This window comes from Sciurus vulgaris (assembly GCF_902686455.1).
Source record: "Sciurus vulgaris genome assembly, chromosome: 5".
Classification (NCBI taxonomy): domain Eukaryota; kingdom Metazoa; phylum Chordata; class Mammalia; order Rodentia; family Sciuridae; genus Sciurus; species Sciurus vulgaris.
Genome location: NC_136465.1, coordinates 154007692 through 154028176, shown reverse-complemented (window position 1 = coordinate 154028176; position 20485 = coordinate 154007692). Strand labels below are relative to the sequence as shown.

The 20485-nt window shown below is 37.9% G+C and overlaps 2 protein-coding genes and 1 long non-coding RNA gene across 3 annotated transcripts in view; 2 read left to right on the top strand and 1 right to left on the bottom strand.

The window, feature by feature from the left end:
• UBE2N (ubiquitin conjugating enzyme E2 N) overlaps window positions 1–20485 on the top strand; it is a 42179-nt gene that overhangs the window by 359 nt on the left and 21335 nt on the right. The window lies entirely within an intron of this gene.
• Window positions 159–16895, top strand: LOC306662760. Its single transcript, XR_013764221.1, has 3 exons — window positions 159–2750; window positions 15172–15251; window positions 16280–16895. It is a non-coding gene; the product is annotated as an uncharacterized lncRNA (long non-coding RNA).
• On the bottom strand, window positions 17227–18095 carry LOC306662749 (high mobility group protein B1-like). The gene has a single exon (XM_079142826.1). It carries the CDS (start codon window positions 18021–18023, stop codon window positions 17376–17378), a length of 648 nt encoding a protein of 215 aa, XP_078998952.1. The 5' UTR covers window positions 18024–18095; the 3' UTR covers window positions 17227–17375.

Genomic DNA, 20485 nt, shown 5'->3' with positions numbered 1-20485 from the left:
CGGCCGCGGCGGGGCAGCCGGGCGGCGGGGACCGGAGCTCCCAGGAGGCCGCCCCGCGGGCGGGGAGGCCCGGCCCGCGCCCGGGCGGAGGGTGGGGCTGCGGGGCTGCGGGGCTCTGGGGCTCTGGGGCTCTGGGGCTCTGGGGCTCTGGTCTTGGGCGCGGGCCGGCGCGGGCCTCCACGGTCTCTTAGACCACCCTCGGGCGGAGGCCCCGGGCGCGCGGGTATCGCGGCGTGACCCGAACTCTGGGCGGGGGTTGTGGCCCACCGCGGGCACTCAGCCCGGGAGTCCCCGTTTTGCCCGGCTAGGAGCGATGGGGTGCGGCAGCCCCGGGTGCAGAATGAATGAACCGGGAGGGTGAGGCCGGGCGGGGCCCTGCGCCCCGGGAGGCGGCTCCGGGAGGGCCTCGCGTCCTGCCGCGGTCGGCCCCTGCTTGCTTCTGGCTGGCGGGGTCCGGGACGGGGGCGCTCCGCGCCGGCTTGCCCTGGCTTCCGCGGTCTTCTCTCCTAAATACATTTCCGCTCGTTATCTCCGCGAAGTGATTTTACTCTGGTTGGCAAACTCTTTCCTGTTTGGGCTGTGTCTGTTACGGGGAAATAGTTTAACTCAGGGCTGCGGAAGGGCCGCAGTTAGGGAGAGCTCATGAAATCTTTTGCCTCTCGATTTTGTGTGCTTTATTAGTTTAAACCGCCCTTCTGCTGTTTATGATTATTATACTTGGACAAGTACTTATGGAATCATGAAAAATTTTGATGTCTTGGTTTTGTAAAGTCTTTACATAACATCGCTGAGTCCTCAGACCAGATAGATTTCTTGCATCCAATGAAAACTAAAATTTGTATTTTTTCATGAAGGAAATTAGTTGAACATCAGCATTGCTCACTGTGCCAGCAAATGACTGAATTTGTAGCTTCATTTTTTTGCTCGAGATGAACTGGTGAACACATTCGTGTTTTGTTTTGTTTTGTTTTTTTTTCCTTAAGTTTTAGGGAGTAGATGATACTCGGTGGGAGACGTGTTAGGCTTCGAAGGATGTATTGTGTAGTGTTTCATGCAGTCACGATTACATATATCAGAGATGGAGGATCGTGTGTCACTGACCAAAAGGTGCTCGATTTAGAAAAATAAACCTGGAATCCCAGCGACTCAGGCCCAGGCAGGAGTTCGCAAGTTTGAGCCCAGCCAGGACAACTTAATGACATTGTCTCAAAACAGAAAATGAAAAGGACTGGGGGTGTAGCTCAGTGGTAGAGTTATATCCCCTGTACTGCAAAAAACAAAACAAAACAAACAAACAAACAAAAAAAAAACCAAAACACTTCTATAAGGTAGACCTTCTTAGAAATGAGGGAAAAACAGATGGTCAGTGAGCACTGGAGTCTAATGTGAACCTTCTTTATTATGGATTCGTCTTAGACTCTGTCCAAGGAGGCTTAATTATCACATGCTTTGGAAGGTCCTTACAATGTGGTTTAGGTTATGATGCAGTTACATGGTCATCAACCATCATGTTTATCGATCATATTAATCGAGACCCCAGTTCTCCGCACCAGATATCCTCGAGTTTTTATTTATTGTTACTTAAGTTATGGTCTAAGTACATAGTAGAAATGGACAGTGAAGGTAATTTCCTAAAATACATAGTGAACTAAACATTTAACATGCATTTTTTCCATTTTTGCCTGATTTCGAAGAGGTTTTTCAGTAATACAAAAGCCTTGAATGGAAAAATAAATTTTGTGTGAATTTGTTTATAAATTTACAGAAATGGTTGAAAGCAGTAAGTTGAAGTTCTCATAATTAAATTGATTTTGCATACATTATGCAATTTATGCTAAGCATCTGTATTTTACTGTTTAAGAATAACTCATACTATAACAATCTTAATTTTACAATATCTTGTTGATAATCTCTCTAATGAATTTGCCTTGATTTTGTCACGTAAAAGTTAAAATTAGGTGACTTTAGTTAATATATTTATAGCTATAAAGGACAGTTTTCTTCAATCCTTAGAAAGACTTACAAGATTATAACTTTTCAGTGTCCATCATGTGTTATATAGGTTGTTCTGTAAGAAAATATTTTCTTTTTGCAGTGCTAGGGATTGAACCCATGGGCACTTTACCACTGATGCAGACACCTTCCTCTTTTTAATTTTTATTTTGTGACATGGTGTAAGTTGCCAGGACGAGTTTCAAACTTGTGATCTAGGATATTAGAGGTGTTCACCTCTGTGTCCTGCTTTATTGGATTATTAATTTATTTCTTGGTGACCTTTTGACCTTTGGGGGATTGAACCCAGCACTTAATCACTGAGCCACATTGCCTAGCCCTTTTTATTTTTTATTTTGAGATAGGGTCTCTAAATGGCTTAGGGCCTTGCTAAATTGCTCAAAGTGTCTTTGAACTTGTGATTCTCCTGCCTCAGCCTCCGGAGCAGCTGGGATTACACAAACTTTTGACTTTCAAATGATGATATTTAGTATTGATATAATATCAATGTAACTATTCTCATGTGATGGAAATAGTAAAATGAGATAGCTTGATTCTGACAAATAGGATTTATATGATGCTCTCTTTCATCAGCTGTTTGATCCTTGAAAAAATTTTGTGATCTAGAACAGTATGTTATACATTCTAGTAACTGATTCAAATGACTTTTCTAAGGTCTTAAAACTGGCAAGAGGCAGAACTTGGATCTTGACCAGTGTGACCTTCCCCTGTCTCTTGTTATTGGGAAATGACATAAGGTATGTACAAGTACCTTGCTAACTGTAAATAATTATAAGAATATGACTATCCTGAATGACAGTTCACTCAGTAGCTGGCTCACTCAGATTTCCATATCTAATCCAGTAGCAAATTCTTCAGGATCTACATTTAAAATATATTCTAAATCAGACATATCCTTATCTCCTGAACTCCTGTTCAGTTCCATCATTCTTTACCTGACCTGTGTTAGCCTAATTCTAAGTGGCAGCTAGTGTTATCTTTTAAAAATACAGATCTTGTTACTCCCCTGCTAAAAACTCTACAGAGGTTCTCCATTACACTTTAAAACTCTTGACACCTTCCCTCCCCCAGATATACCTGAGTTCTGCCTATCTAACACATCTCCTCCTCGTTTCTGTAATCACACTGTTGCTTTGCTGTACCCTGAACAATCACTGGCTTATTACAGTCACAGGACTTAACTCCTGTTTGCTGCAGTGCTCACTTTGCCTTTGTTTTATTCTTGCTCACATGGTGTGTTGTCTGCCTTAAACATCTGCCTCACATGTTGTATCCTCACCAGTATCTATCTTACCTGTCCTATGTAAACCAGTTTCTTTTATCTCCTATATCCCCTTTCTTCTGTATAGCTTTGATTACTGCTCAGAGTTATAAGACTTCAGGAGACCTGGTTGTTGCTCATTAATGCCTAGACTAATTCTAAGCACTGAAATATTGATTGACTGAATGAAGGAGCCTTAATTTTTGGAAAAAAGTTTTAGGAAAGTTTCTCTATTTAAAGTACTTTTTCTTTTTTCTTTCCTTTTTTTTTTTTTTTTTTTTTTTTTCTGCAGTGCTGTGGATTGAACCCAGGGCCTTGTGCTTGTGAGGCAAGCACTCTACCAACTGAGCTATCTCCCCAGCCCAGAAAGTTACTCTATATCGTAATTTGACATTGTTTTGCTTGGTAGATTCTCCCTGAACCAGTGGTCTGAGCTAACAGTTACTTATTCCATCTGTAAATTCACTAAGAAACAAAATATACATTGTTGACTAGGACATAAAGCATAATATGTGAGAGGCTCTGAAAGGTATATGTAGAAAATTAAGACTCCTTTATCCGTCTTCAGCATTCTGGTTTCCTTTCCTCAGAAAATCATTATTTTTATTGTAAATCCTTCCAGAAAGATCAGAGTCTCAGTGAATGTATTCTAGGCTTCTTTCCCTCCTCATGCAAATACCTTGGTTCCCCTCTCCAGCCCCTCCCCCAGTCCAGCCAACAATATATCTTCAAGGTGACTTATTTTTTTTTAAGGGCGATCTTGTGAAATTTTTACAGTTAGACTTTAATTGTTCATTGATAATTTTTAGATTGTTCCCAAAATTGTGCTATCCAAAAAAAAAAAAAAAAAAAAATGGTATGATGAATGGTTTAATATATGTTGTTTTTTGTGTGATTCTTGAGTCTTGGTAGTTCTGTTTTTAGCTAGAGATTTAAATTTTTGTTGTTTTTGGTCATCTGAGCCAAAGCTCTTTCAATGTGAATGGCTGAGCAGTTAAAACTTAGGGTTACAAAAGCTCAAAGGTACCCATTGTATTTTACTGCATAATTGTCACAGATTTTATGCCTTTTTTTTTTTTTTTTTTTTTTTTCCAAAAAAGTGGGATCTGACCATTACGGGAAGCATTTTTTAAAAAATTGTGCTTGTATTACTTAAAATTCATTTATTATTTATGACCAAACTGTCTTTGGTGCAAGATTAAGATGTACAGAATACTCATGAACATACATTAAAATTGAGTAGACCAAATTGATGTACATCATCTCTTAATGACAGTTTAGCATATATTTTTCTTGTGTGGGAAAAAAGTGTTAGTACATTAAATTGTTATTGATTTGTGTATTATAGTCTTTTAAGTGTTACACTTGAGAAAATTTACTACAGTGTTGCGAAGCATGGACTTAACAAAATTTAATCTTTGTGTCAAAATTCTGTGCTGCTCTCATTGGTTTCATGATCTAATGCACCACATAATGCCATGTCACTCATACAAGATATGTTTATGGTTAGTATTGCAGTAGTGCTCCAAACAAACTAGGTTGGTTGACTTTCAGAAATGTACCAAGGAGGATGCGCATGCTCTGAGAATTTTAGGCTGAAACGACTGGGCATGAGAAGACAAATGTGCAGACATGAGCTACTGGTGACTATATTGCTGCTCTGTTAACCTTTTAAGGGGAGTGACGAACAGAATTATACCATGCAGCATATAAACCAATTTTTGGACTGGAAAAAACAAGGTGTGACATTATGCCCAGTGAAATGTGATAAAACATCTCTAAAATGAGAGATCCTCCTTTATCCCTGTCTTTCATAAAGAAAAATCAGAGTTGGGAGCTGGGGATGTAGTTCAGTGGTAGAGTGCTTGCTTAGAATGCATGAAGTTACTTTGGGAACAAATGGGATCTCTAGTTATGGCCTTTATGTGTTACATTGAATAGTGGCATTCTCTTAATCATCTTTCAAATTAATCATGAAAACAATAAAATGCAGTCTTAGGAAATAGTTGAACTCAAGGAGTCGACCTACTTAATTAAAACCAAGCAAGCCAATTGACTGAGATTAGAATTTCACCTTTCTGCACACATTTATTTTTCTATTAGCCAAGGATCAATTTCTGATTTTTTAAATTTATTTTTTACTTTTGGTAACCAGGGATTGAACCCAGGGGCACTTAACCCTGAGCCACATCCCCAACCCTTTTTAGTTTTTACTTTGAGAACATAGGGTCTTGCTAAATTTTTGAGGCCAGCCTTGAATTTGGGATCTTCATACCTCAGCCTCCTGAGACGCTGGGATTACAAGTATGTGCCACTGTGCTTGGCTAGTTTTAGATTCTTCGTTATCTGATTTTGTATTGTCTAGAGTTCTATATGTTTAGTTTTTAATAATTATAATTTTGAAGAAGACACTTTTTCCTGTCACTCTTTAAAAGTCACTCATTTGAAAGATACTCCAGTGTATAGCTTAGTAATAAAAGTGATTCAGAAAACTGTCCTGTTTTTAAGCCCTGAAAATCTTTTGACTGATAATTGGTTTTCCCCTGTTATAAAAAAGAAAGCATGAAAAACTTACTATGGTGAAGGTTAATGAGTTATCACTTATAATTAAAATCACCTTTGAAAACAGATAAACTTGTATAGTAAAAATTTGACCAGAAACAGTGGTTCTTATCTCTTGGTTGGTGTCTCATATAGAAAATTTTCTGACTCTCTTCCTAGGAAAATAAACTAATATTTTTACATATGACTTCTGGGAATTTAGATTTCTTGCTAAGCTTATTTGTGGCTTTCCTAGGTCTCCTTGGGCTTCATGTTAAGAGTCCCTGGACTGCTTTTAGTAGTGATTAAACTTTTAGATTGCAAGATACTGTAAAATATAAGATCTAATGTTTTGATTATGAAATGTGAGGAAATTGAAAATAAATTAAAAATAGCAGGCAGATGAGTTTTTTAGGTCTGTATTAAGTCCTTCCTTCAGTTCAGATTGATCAACTCCCACCCAGTAGAAATTGAATTTTGTGAAATTATCAAGCACTTCGTGAGTATCCACCATACTAAGCAACAAGAAGCATTTGCTTTGCTGAAGTTTGGAATTTTTTTCCACATGTGTCATGACCACTCTATAACCTTAGACTTTCATGTAGTAGAGAATATCTTTTCTTTTTCTTCTTCATGAGGAACCAATAGGCCAAATAAGTTTCTGACTTGGTAGTTCAATACCTTTTCTTTCTTACTCTGTACTCTGTAGAATGATTTATCTGTGTAAATGCATTTAAGAAGACAATAACTTATACTACAATTTGAAATAGTATGGATTCTGACCATACATTAAATTCTTTATATTGAGTTTTGGTAGCACATGTCCTATAGAAATAAATACCAGAAACAAAGAAATGAGGACAGTAGTATCCAGCAGGGACTTTGGACATTACAATTGTAGTCATCCACAGTTTTGATGTTATGGTATACAGTATAGCTTTCTAAAAACAAATAAGTCTGAAATGCTAATATAGTAATGTTATATGAAGCATTATTTGTGTGAAAAATTATTTTGTGAAAAATGGACTCTTGCTTATTTGCAGTTGAATTTTTTTTGCAAAAGTATATGAAGGAATAGTCATGGATATGCAAATTAGGAAATCAGATGGTCAGCTAACATCAGCTAAATTCTTAACCTTAAAAGTTCCTCTCAAGTAAAGCTTTTTTTAAATATTCAATTTGTATATTATGTAAGCTGTAGAATCAAAATAGTCCAAGAGACTGAAAACTGTGACCCCTTGGGTCCTGTGGCAGAAACATGATTGTACTGTTCAAAGAATGTATAACTGGATAAGAGCCTTCAGAATTACCAGAAAAAAAATTGTTATTCATTCTTTTGAGAGCTGAATGACCCTATTTGGATCATTGTTATATTTTTAAAAATCTCAATTGAAGCTGTTTTGAAATTCCTTAAGGGTATTTAAGTATAGACATTTTTCTACAACTTTTAAAGGTTCCTTTATAGTTCACACTCAGGAAGGTATTATTTCACAAGTAATCTGTGTTGTTTTGTGATACGTAAAGGCCAGTTGGATAATCATCTTAAAGTGAAGTACAGGCAAAGTGACTTTAGTAAGCTAAAGTGACTTTAGTAAGAGCCCAAGGCCAAGATTCAGACTTTCTTAACTTTGTGACTTGTTTGCCTTTCTGTTACCCACTCATAAGATGTGTTTTGGTTAAGTTAATTGGACAATTATTAAGTGCATAATATGTATTCAGCACTAAGCCATGTCAACAAGATAGGCATCCCTGTTTAAGGAAAAAAAAAATTGTTATATTAAGAAAGAGGAAAAGCAGGGGCTGGGGAGATAGCTCAGTCGTTAGAGTGCTTGCCTTGTAAGCACAAGGCCTTGGGTTCGATCCCCAGCACCCCCGCCCCCCCGCCCCCCCCCCCAAAAAAAAAAGAAAGAGGAAAAGCAGGGGTTTTTGCCATAGTCTTAACAATCAAGGAACGATGACTGTTCAGTGTTTTTAAACTTGAAAACTAAGAGTTGACCAAGACAATAGAAAGGCAAAGGGAATAACAGCGAGTACAAAAGCTGAGTGATAGAATAAGCATGGTATATTCCAGAAATCCAGTATGTGTGATAGATAATGCCTTCCAATTCTTAGGGGGCTGTGAAAAACTATTGCTGTTTAATTACTAAGCTAAGAACATTGGTATCAAGAACTGTTGGGCAAACAAAGCAATGCTCATTTTTAAGTTGTTAAATTCAGATTTAGTCTTCAGGTCATATTCACTAGAGTATAGTACAGTGACTTTTTTTTTTCAATAATTCCATAATTTATTATTATTTTTTTTTTTACAGTGACTTCTTGAAGTGAGGTTTTTTTTTTTTTTTTTTTTTGGTACCAGGAATTGACCCAGGGTGGCTTAACCATTGAGCCACATCTCCACCCCTTTTTTTAATTTGAGACAGGGTCTCACTGAGTTGCTTAGGTCCTTGCTGAACTCTTGATCCTCCTGCTTCAGCCTTCCAGCTGCTGAGATTACCGCACATGCTCTTGATCATAGTTTTTAATTATGTAAAATAATGACATCTTTTATTGACAGTATATAGTAAGTAGGCCCTATTCTAACCATGTTACATGCACTGATTTAATTATAACACAATCCTATGATGTGAACATTAGTAATTCTCCCTGTGATTTGAATCCAGGTGGTCTCATTGTCTGAACTTCATTCAGGTGTTGCTCATAGAATGTGCTAGAGCATATCTTGCCCCTAGGTAATAATTGGCAATGCATGTATAATTTTTACATTATTTGTACAAATGGAGTAGAAGCGTGTCTAACTGCAGGATCTAAGTGCTTAGTTTTCTTCTTATTAGAAATCTTGTCACTACAGTTAAATTAGAGACTTTTGCATAAGTATGAGAACATGTTTAATAATATAGTTGTCATATAGTTGTCCTTACGGTGGAATGCCTCGGGGCAGGCGGTATAGTCTTCTGCCCTATCAGGTCCCTGGATTTGGGTGAATTTTATGGTTCTGTGGAAAGGGACTAGAGAGCAGTTGTTCCTCCCTTTCCTGTTATTTCTTACCTGCAAAATGTATTTGTGGTATTACTGGATTATACTAAAAACATTGGTAGTAGTTTTAAGCAAGAATTTTTTTACTCAGTAAGCCCAAAAATAGATTAGAATTATCTTGCACTTACTTACATCCTAAATTGAATTTTGCATTTTCAGTTCAGGGAATGGTATTTGTTACCTGCATTTGTATCTGACTTATTTCCTTACTCCCATTTGGAGAGAATAAGGAAAAGTGCTTTTCCTCTATAGTTCCCCTGTGCCTGCAAATATAATTCTTGCTTTGGCTTTTAGGAAAAAAAACATTTCTTTTTACAGTTGAAGACATAATAATTTACACTTAAAACGCTTGACGTAAGAGCTATTCTCATTAAGTAACACTTTTTCAAATAAAGCAGTGTCTACCCTGTCTTTTTTGTTGAGGTTCACTAAGAGTTGGGAGCTCCATTTAGGTGCCTGCCACAGCTCCATTAGAGGTGGCCAAATTTTGCTTATTTCTTATCAGAATCTTTTCCCAGGTTAGTTGGTAGGGCTGCTGATGTATTGATGACAATGGTAGGGACTTTGTGATATTTTCTCTGAACACTTTGTTTATAATCTGAGTGATCAGTTTATAGATATGTATCAGAATTTTACATTTTCAAATGCAGAATTCACTTGTGTATCTGGAGTTTTTTGTTAAGTTTGACAGTTGCCAACCCCAGAACATTGTTTAAGATTTCTGGGGGCTGGGGATATAGCACAGTGGATAGAGTGCTTGCCTTACGAGCATAAGGCCCGGGGTTCAATCCCCAGCACTGCAAAAAAAAAAAAAAAGAAGAAGATTTCCGAATGATTTTTGTGTGCATCTGGCAGAAACACTGATATTTGTGTATGCTTGTATTCCCTGCAAAAATGGGTAGAATTTGGGGGACACAATCATACAGCCAGTGTTGCCTTTAATAGAATACAATCGCAAAAAAGTGGGAACACCAAAAATGCGACAGATTAGGTAGGAAGTCCTCAAGCTTATTTTAGGGAAAGAGGTTTTTTTTTTGAAAGAGGGTAACATTAGAACTGAATTTTTGAAGGATAAGTAGGAAAGCGGGGTCAGGGGTTAGTGTGTCATTCTAAGTTAGACATATCAAACCCTAGGGAGATGTTTGAGTAGTGCTAAAACTATAACATGAGACAGCTCTTCTGTGTTTGGATCACAGATCAAATTTTAATTTGAAAAGTTTTTTTTTTCTTCAGAGTAGTTCATGAATTACATATTCATCACTAAAAATCTCAGTTAATATACCATAAATGTTACATACTATAAAAGGAGTCAAAATAATAAATTACTCCTTCACTTTCTTTTGCTATTGCCAATCTTTAGGCAAAATACTACTGCCTCACTGAATATTGAAGGAAAACCTAAGTACTTCACTTTTTTGAGGTATAGTTCACATACCATAAAATTCACCCCCTTTAAAGTGTGCAGTTTAGTGATTTTTAATATATTCACAAAGCTGTGTGACCATCACCACTCATTCCAAAAAGAAATCCTGTACCCACTGGAGTCAGTCTCCATCTCCATGTCTTATCCTTTGGTAACCACTAATCTATTTTCAGTCTCTGGATTGCCATTTCTGTATATTTCATATAAATGAAATCATACGCTATGTGGCCTTTTCTGTCCGGCATTTTTCTATTAACAGTATTTTTAAGGTCATCTATACTGTACCATTCCTATGTAAATTTTTTTTTAGCTGACACTTTTTCTAAAGAAAGAAATGACAGAAAGAGCAAGGCAGTATAGAAGGTAGATAGTCTGTATTGGCTTCCATAAAACTAGCCAGTCACATTTGAACCCTGCATTGTTTTAGAACATTTAAGAAATATTCTTCAAACCTTGTGAAGGAGATATATAAAAATAAGTCTTCAGCAGTAGTAAATAATTATAGAGTAGATTTGATTGCTGTAGGCCAAAAAAATTTGAGCTAATCATGTTGAATAATGGGTAGAAGTCCAATTTGGGTTATCTTATCTCTTGATTAAAGAGACTGTGACCTTGGCCACATCACTCCCTGGGCCTTAATTATTTCTAATACCTTTTTAAAATTTGATGATTCTGGACTGGGGATGTGATTCATTGGTGGAACACTTGACTAGCATGTGCAAGACCCCCTGGTTCTATCCTCATACCACAAAAATAGTGAAAATAGTGATTCTGTGATCCAGTAGGGTAGCTTGAAACAATAAGAGGCTGTAATATAATCCTGGAACTGATCTTGCCTTTTGCCTTTTAAGCTGATCCTTACGTACTTCAAAAACAAACAGACAAACAAAAAACTAGAAGTGTTTAGAATGTTGGTATTCCAAAATAAGTAAAAGACTTGTGTCATATCTGTTACTTCCTTTTTTTTTTTTTTTTTTTTTTTTTCTGTGCTGGGGATCGAACCCAGGGCCTTGTGCTTGCAAGGCAAGCACTTCACCGACTGAGCTATCTCCCCAGCCCTGTTACTTCCATTTTTAATTCTTTGAGTGTTTGTGTTCTCATGGGGTTCAGACTGGACCTTTTTTTTTTATTATATTACTTTCTTGAACACACTAATTCACTTCTTTGACTTCAGCCCATCAGTCAGTGATTCCAAATTCTAACAGTGAGTTTTAGGTCTCCTCAATTACCCACTTTTTATTTCCACTTAGATGTCTTGCAGGCATTTGAAAAATAACTTTGTTTTTATTGACAAGTTATTCTGAAAACACAGATGTGATCATGAGCTCTGTTGGGTTCAAACTTAACCTGGTATTCTTCACAGACTGTGTTTTCATCATAATTATTTTGTTGGTATTTCCTTCCTTGTACTCCCTCCTTTGTGCAGTCTCTGATGGTGTTTATCAGTCACAATGATGAATTTCTTTACTCCTGAGTTATCCCTGTCTGGCCCTCAGTTGATTCTGTGTTGGATAAATTCCAAATTGGACTAATGTGCTGTGAAGTTGCTAGGTGGTCTTGTAGGTACCTTAAGCAGACAACACAATCCTGGAAGAGGCAAGTCTCTTGTAGTTTCCCTTTAGTGTACCCCCTGTCTGTAGACTGTAATCAGAGGCCCCTGGCAGATTCTAATTTCCAGAATCCTAATATATAGACAGATAAGTGACATTGACTTTATACTTGATATACTAGTTTCCCAGTGTAGAGGGTTTTTTTTTTTTTTTTTCTTCTTTTGGGTACCAGGGATTGAACTCAGGAGCACTTGACCGCTGAACCACACCCCCAGCCTTATTTTGTATTTCACTTAGAGACAGCATCTCACTGAGTTGCTTAGTATTTGCTTTTGTGAGGCTGGCTTTGAACTGGTGATACTCCTGCCTCAGCCTCCTGAACCACTGGGATTACAGGTATGCACCACCAGGCCTGGCAAGTGTAGAGGTTTTAAAGGTGGAAAACTGCCAGACTTAAGTTCTATAGAATTGAGAATTTTATAGGTTGGTTGTTGTTTGTGGTACTGAGGATTGAACCCATTGGTACTTTACCCCTGAGCTAAATCCTAGCTCTCTTTATTTTTTATTTTGAAACAGTCTCTCTGTTTCCAGATTATAGTTTACAGCTGAGATTACAGATCTCAGATTACAGCTGAGATTACAGTTTTTTTTTTTTTTTTTCTTTTGTTTTTAATTATGTTTAGAAGAAAGTCTCCCTTCACTCTTGTTTGACTTGCAGGTTTTTTGGTTGTTTTTTTCATAGTGTGGATTGAATGCAAGGGCACCTAACCACTGAGTAACATCCCCAGCCCTTGTTATTTTATTTTGAGATGCTGTTTTACTAAGTTGCTGAGATCCTTTTGCCTCAGCTTCCCAAGTTACTGGGATTAGGATTAGAGGTGTTTTCTACTGCACCTTGCTGATTTGCAAAAAAAAAAAAATTTTTAAGAGTCAGTATGCTATAGAGAAATGTCTTTGTTCATGAGTTGAACTTTTCTCTCACTTTATTGTAGCATCCCTCAAACTTGAGAAAAGACAGGACTGTGTTCCTGCCTTTAAATTAGGGTGTTAGAGATGGAAGAAGGATTAGAGGGAGAAAATGCCATGGGAGGTAAGCAAATTGTGCCTGCAGAGTTTACCCTCCTCTACTCTTGTCTTCTGCATCAGTCCAAGGGCGGTCAGAACAAATTAAGAAACATTTTCTGTTTTTAGCTCTGATACACCTCTCATTTACTCTGTTATTTACCAAACATAGTTAACATAGGTGTAAAATAGTGTGGTTGTTGAAGATTCTGAGTTCTAACTGGTGACGTTTGAAAAGAAACTTTGAGCTGGACATGGTGGTGCATGCCTGTAATCCCAACAATTTGGGAGGCTGAGACAGGAGAATTACAAGTTCGAGGCCAGCCTCAGCAATTTAGACCCTATCTCCAAAGAAACCTTGACTCTGACGTGGGATTCTAATCCGTATTCTGTCAGCTGGGAGGTTTCTGTGCATATTTCTTTAAAAATATTTTCAGATTTGGTTGTGCAGAGTAAATGAAATAAATCAATTTTAAGGATTAATTCAGTTGTCAAGCCCTTCAGTTTGAAATTCTGGCTAAATTTATCTGTCTTTCCAATTCATTAGTCTCTGAAAGTCCAATGCCTTGCTTATGTTTGGTCATTTATCAAGTAGTTTAAAATCTTAGTTTCCTTTAATCTCTGATTCTTGGGATTGCCCATGCTGTTAACCAAACATTTTGCTTAGCTCTTTTAACAGTTTCCACAGAATCCATTAATGGCAAGCATTTTGCAAATTCAGTGATTTCATTGAAATTTTACGGGTTTGTGTTGGCATACACAGTGCAGCAAATGGCCATAAGCCACTGCATTGGCTCTCGGTATTTTTTCTCTATTCTTTCTTTAATCTTGTAATGCTCCATTGCTCAAATTCTCAACAGAATGTTGAGCCAAACATAGCCCCCCACCCCCAAATCCAATTACTCTTCTCAAATTAATAAATACTTCCTACCCTCAGTGAACCCAGGATACACGTAACATTTTTTTCTTTTTAAACCAGCTTTATTGAGATTTAATTTATATGTAATTAAATGCACCCATTTTTTAAATTTACAGTTTAAAAAATTTTTTTAAGTTACAGATCAACACAATACCTTTATTTTACTTATTAATTTTTATGTAGTGCTGAAAATCAAACCCAGTGTCTCACACGTGGTAGGCAAGCACTCTACCACTGAGCCACAACCCCAGCCCAAGTTTACAGTTTGAGTTTTGGCAAATGTTTACAAATGTGAAATTACCATTTCAGTTAAAATATGAAATAGTCCCTTACTACAGTCAACACTTCATTAAAAGATTTATATTATTTTTGAAGTATGCTTTCACTTTGCAAAATTTTTCTTTGATGTTGCACATGACATTTAAAGTGTCTGAAAATAGGCTTGATGTGATCATTATTCCTGGAGGTATATCTTTGTGTGTGTTCAGAGTTTTTACTTAGGATAAATTCCAAGAAGTAGAACTGTTAAAGATTGGAACATCTTGTAGTCTCTCCAACTGTGTATCTAAGGACCAATTTGCCCCTTAACACTGAATACTAGTTTTATTTATATTGGTCAATTTTGATTATTATCAGTTGTCTTAATAATGAGATGTCCTGTGGGATTGTTCAGAAAGCTGCTTCAGTTTTCCTAGGTGATTTTATTTTCTTCTATTGATAAAGTAGTATATACACTTATAAAATTGAACAAAAAGGGTACTCATTGAAAAATATCTTCCAGTTATGTGTCTCAGCCATCTAATTCCCTGTCCTAAGAAAATTACTGTTGTTGGGCTCAGTACACCTGTAACCCCAGTGGCTTGGGAGGTTGAAACAGGGGGATTGTGAGTTCAAAGCTAGCCTCAGCAACTTAGGCCCTAAGCAACTTAGCGAGACTCTGTCTCTAAAGAAAAGAAAACCACTGTTTACCTTATGTATAAATAAAAAGAACCAATCAAATATAATTAAATAGACAAGTGAAAAGAAAGGCTAGTACAGTAAGGGAAGGAGAATAGGGGAGGGGGAGTAGGGAGGGAGGATGGGAGGGAAAAGGGATCATGAACTGAAATCAAGTTGCATTCATGTCAAGGGATCATGAACTGAAATCAAGTTGCATGCATGTCGGAGTTTTTCAGGATGAACACAATTACTATGTAAAACTATAAAATAATTTTTAAAACCTCTGTTCAATTACACTATCTAAATTAGTTATTTTAAAGGTAATTTTTTTGTAGTTTGTTATTAACATAGTCTTATGTTACTGGCTTACATTGCTAGCAACAATTGAACAACAGCCATATTTTAAAAATATATTGTTGCATTGTTTCAGAGACTCAAGCTATCCACATGAAGTGGGTGAATTTGACCCAGTATCGTACAGGAGTGTTCTGTTATAATACATCTGCTACAGTATGTAAATCTATGCTTACTTCAGTTATAATAATAAAAATTAATATAAATATATATGATGTAATAAAAATAATAATATGTAATAATAAAATCAGTTATAATAAACTCAGGGGCACTTGACCACTGAGGCATATCCCCAGCCCAATTTTGTATTTTATTTAGAGGCAGGGTCTCAGTGAGTTGCTTAGTGCCTCACTTTTGCTGAGACTGGCTTTGAATGGGTGATCCTCCTGCCTCACCCTTCCGAGTTGCTGGGATTACAGTCGTGTGCCACCTAACCTGGGTAGTTATAATAAAATCTAAGTTGCCTGGATCGTTTCCTCCTCTGGCTTAGTAGCAAAGGCAAAAAATCTTCTGAAATCACAGAAGAATACAGAATCTGCCAACTTTTGCACGTGACATCAGACTTACAAGTCTTTTTTTCTTTTCTTTTTTTTTTTTTTTCTGCGGTGCTGGGAATCGAACACAGGGCTTTGTGCTTGCAAGGCAAGCACTCTACCGACTGAGCTATCTCCCCAGCCCTGCCAACTTTTTACTGTCTTGAACTTTTTAGATTATTTCGCTTTCAGACCAAATTGATAATCTCTGAAATAATGTCTCTAACCTTGTGTGAATTTGATTTCTTGATCAATTTAATTTCAGATTCTTCTAAAAACCTTGAGGCAGAGGATAATCTCTAATGTCAACCATTTTAGTATTGAGTGCAGTGCTCATTATTAAAGTAATGAAAGGAAAATGATGGTAAGATTATCAAAGCTGCAGGAAAGGGCAGAAGAAACTTAAGACATATCTCTGTGCTTAGCATTTGGTCCCTTTGAAAGTGTACAACTATAGGGACAATATAAAGGCTAAGACATTTTTGAGCTAGAGCGTGCAATAGTTTGTGAAAGTTAGAAAATTCCCTTTTTCTGAACTGGCTTCTTAAAGCCTACCAGTTTTGGAAATTCTTGAAATTTCCACTTGATCAAGTCAGTAATTTTCTTTCCTCTTTGGTCTCCAGTGATTGTGTAGTTGATCTTTTCTTTCAGCTGGTATGGCATGTGACACGCTGTGGGGCTCAGCATTGGACCCAGGCTGGTTGTAGAGATAAAGAAAAAGGTAGCAAAAGGTGTGTGTAAGGGAAGGGCTTTTTCTTTTTCTTTCTTTCTTTCTTCTTCTTTTTTCAACCAGGGATTTAACCCAGGGGTGATTTACCACAAAGTCATATCCTCAGCCCTTTTTATTTTTCATTTTTGAAACAGGGTCTTGCTAAATTGCTTAGGACCTTACTAAGTTGCTGAGGCTTACCTCGAACTTGTGATCTCCTTCAGCCTCTGGAATTGCAGGTGTGTGCCATCATGCCCAGCAAGAGAAGGTTTTTCTACAGAAGATGCATCCCCACTTCCCAGCATTATTTGGTAGCATTTAGTCAGTTGCTTACCTCTTTTTTTACCCCTTTCTTCCCAGTACTAGAGATTGAACCCAGGACCTTGCAGCTGGTAGACAAGTGCTCTTTCACTGAGGTACACCATCAGCTCACTCTCTTTTTAATTTTAATTTTTTTTTTTAAATTTTTTTATTTTGCAGTGCTGGGGATTGAACTCTCAGGACCTTGCGCTTGTGCAAGCACTCTACCAACTGAGCTGTATCCTCAGTTCCCCAGCTCTTTTTTTTTTTTTTTTTTTTAAATAAAAAAAATTGTATTTACTTAGAAGCATTCAGAATGTCAACAAAACAGCTGCAACTTTTTTTTTTTTGCAATTACAGAGTGGTATTCAGTTAACAGAACAACAATTATTTCGTATAAGCTGCATCAGAGACAACTGAAGATGAAAAACTACCGTCCCCATATATAACTAATTTGTGCTGTGCACCAACAAGAACCTGCTTTAAATTTCCATGCCAATTTACAACCCCCATACTGTACCAGGCAAGGTTAGTGGCTATTGAAAATACCACCAGGACAGGGTTATCTAAAGACACATTCGGTAGTGTGTTAACTATACAAAAAAAGACACTGTACAGTTTAAAAACAAATCTTACACAGCCTTACATTTCAATTTTTTTCTTTAAAAGGAGTGAGTTGTGTACAGGGGGGTTAAATGCTTTATAGACAAGAAAAAAAAAAACTGCGCTAGAACCAACTTATTCATCATCATCATCTTCTTCTTCATCTTCATCTTCTTCATCTTCCTCTTCCTCCTCATCCTCTTCATCTTCCTCATCTTCCTCCTCTTCCTTCTTTTTCTTGCTTTTTTCAGCCTTGACAACTCCCTTTTTTGCTGCATCAGGTTTTCCTTTAGCTCGGTAGGCAGCAATATCCTTTTCGTATTTTTCCTTCAGCTTAGCAGCTTTCTTTTCATAAGGCTGCTTATCATCTGCAGCAGTGTTATTCCACATCTCTCCCAGTTTCTTTGCAACATCACCAATGGATAGGCCAGGATGTTCTCCTTTGATTTTGGGGCGATATTCAGAACAGAACAAGAAGAAGGCTGACGGAGGCCTCTTGGGTGCATTGGGATCCTTGAACTTCTTTTTTGTTTCCCCTTTAGGAGGGATATAGGTTTTCATTTCTCTTTCATAACGGGCCTTGTCCGCCTTTGCCATGTCTTCAAATTTTCCTTTCTCTTTAGCAGACATGGTCTTCCACCTCTCTGAGCACTTCTTAGAAAACTCTGAAAAGTTGACTGAAGCATCTGGGTGCTTCTTCTTGTGCTCCTCCCGGCAAGTTTGCACAAAGAATGCATATGATGACATTTTGCCTCTCGGCTTCTTAGGATCTCCTTTGCCCATGTTTAGTTGTTTTTCCTCAGCGAGGCACAGAGTCGCCCAGTGCCCGTCCGGCTCTCACTTGCCCCGGCGCTGTCTCTTCCCCAGCTCTTTTTAAAAAAACTTTGAATCAGGGTCTGACCAAGTTGCTAGGCTGACTTTGAATTAGAGGAGGACCACCTGCCTCAAACTCCCAAGTAGCTGGAATTCCATTTGGGTGTGGAGTGTGGTTTCTGTTGCTTACTTGGTAATTGAAAACTAACTTTGAAGATGGCAGAAACATGGAGGGCATGGTGGCACACTCCCATAATTCCAACTTAATTAGGGAGGTTGGCACACAACCCTGATCCCAGCAGTTAGGCTAAGTAAGGCAGGAGGATTGCAAGTTCAAGGCCAGCCCCAGCAATTTAGGAGACCCGTCTCAAAAAGTACTGGGGATGTAGCTCAGTGTTTAAGCAACCCCTGGGTTCAATCCCTGGTACCCCTGCCCCGCCCCCCCGCCCCAAACAAAAACCCCAGTGTCAGAAACATTTTTTTTTGTGGCCAAAATGACTTAGATGTACCTCCTTCTTCTGTAGAGCAAAATACTGATTCTAGGGAATGTGGAGAAGTGCAGGTTATACAAACCTAGGTCTAGAGGTGGTTGGAAGGGTTAGAGTGCAAAGAACAGAGTCCAACAGTTCTGAGCCTTATGTGGTGTTGGCCATTAGTGTTGTCTGAATTTGCAAAGATGCTACTTCATCATAAAAGATGAATGCTTTCTAGTGAGAGGAAAAATTGTGTGTCATTTATGCATTAGTTTCACAAAATAAAAAACTTTATACATGCCTATGAAGCAAAAAATTTTGAAAGCACTGCAAATGCCTGTTTATCAACATTGGGTAGGGAAAATGAAATGCTTTGGGTAAATACATTTTGATTTTATTAGAATTATGTATAATCACACTGGGTATATAACTCAGTTATAGAGTGAGGTTCAATCCCCAGCACTGCCCCCCCCCAAAAAAAAATTGTGTCTAAGTAGTTTTTCATGAGTTAAACTAATAAAGTTGACTTTTGCAGCTGCTAAACTGAATTCTATAAAGTATCAGATTACAGGTGGTACAAGCCTGTAATCCCAGAGATTTGTGAGGTTGAGGCTGGAGATTGCAGTTCCTTCCTTTGATTGATTGATACGAGGGATTGAGCCCAGGGGTGCTTAACTACTAAGCCACTTCCCCACCCCACTCCCTTTTTTTTTTTTTTTTTTTTTTTTTTGTGGTGCTGGGGATTGAACCCAGGGCCTTGTGCTTGCTTGCAAGGCAAGCACTCTACCAACTGAGCTATATCCCCAGCCCCTCCCCCCCTTTTTTATTTTTTATTTTGAGAAAGGTTTTCACTAAGTTGTCTAGGGCCTTGCTAAATTGCTGAGACCAGTTTTGAACTTGGGATCCTCCTGCTGCAGCCTCCCAAGCCCTGGATTACAGGCATGTTCCACCACACCCAGCTAGGGTCACAATTTCAAGGCTAGTACTGTCTGCAGTTTACCTATATTCTGTCTCAAAATAAAAAACAAATTAAGGGGTTTGGGGATGTAGCACCCCTGGATTTAATCCCCAGTACTGTAAAGTATCCAGGCTCTTTACCTGCCTAACTCCGGGGGGGGGGGGGGGGACTGTTAATGCAGACTGCAGTGTGAGTGGTCCTCTCCTGAAACTGTGCCATACAGGAGGTTCAGGAGGGAGATAATCCTCCGATACCTCAACTCTTGCTAGTTTATCTCACAATTAATATACAGAATGTGATTTTTCTTTTCCTGGAATTAAATTGTGCCAGTGGTGGCACAACTGGATTGAGAATGCAAGTCTGGACCAACTAACTTTTCTTTGTTTGACTGAAAATCCATCTCTATTTCATCTGTTTGTGTCTTCTAATACTTGTACAGGCTTCTTCTGTTATTAAGATTAGGCATTACATTTTGTTGTGATTGCTGCATTTGAGACTGGAATTAATCTGAAGGAAAAGGAGTAATATATGATATAGCTGTCTACAAGTTAGAGCCACTAGCTTGTAGGCTAGGAAAATTACCTGTTTATGCCATATGGTTTCCAAAGAATATTGATTTATCTATAAAATAAGCAGCTGTGAGGAAAGCAGGCAGCGGTAATGCAGTCAGTAAAACATGTACACATTAAAGTGTTTAAAGAGGGCTGGGGATGTAGCTCAGTTGGTAGAGTTGCTTGCCTTGCAATCACTAGGCCTTGGGTTCAATCCCCAGCACTGCAAACAAGCAAACAAACAAAAAAGTATTTAAGGGCTTTTGTCTTTATCACAACAACAACAAAACAACACTGGATTTTGGTTGCTAGGAGTGTGGCTAATTTCGGTTCGTATTTTCTTTTTTTTTTTTTTTTTTTCTCCTTTCTCCACATTTTTATTGGTGCCTTGTGGTTGTACATATTGATGGTGTTTGGTATTACATATTCATACATACACAATTTGACCAA

Excerpts from the sequence above, each read along its gene's own strand:
- LOC306662749 (XM_079142826.1), bottom strand. The coding sequence starts at position 18,023 with ATGGGCAAAGGAGATCCTAAGAAGCCGAGAGGCAAAATGTCATCATAT.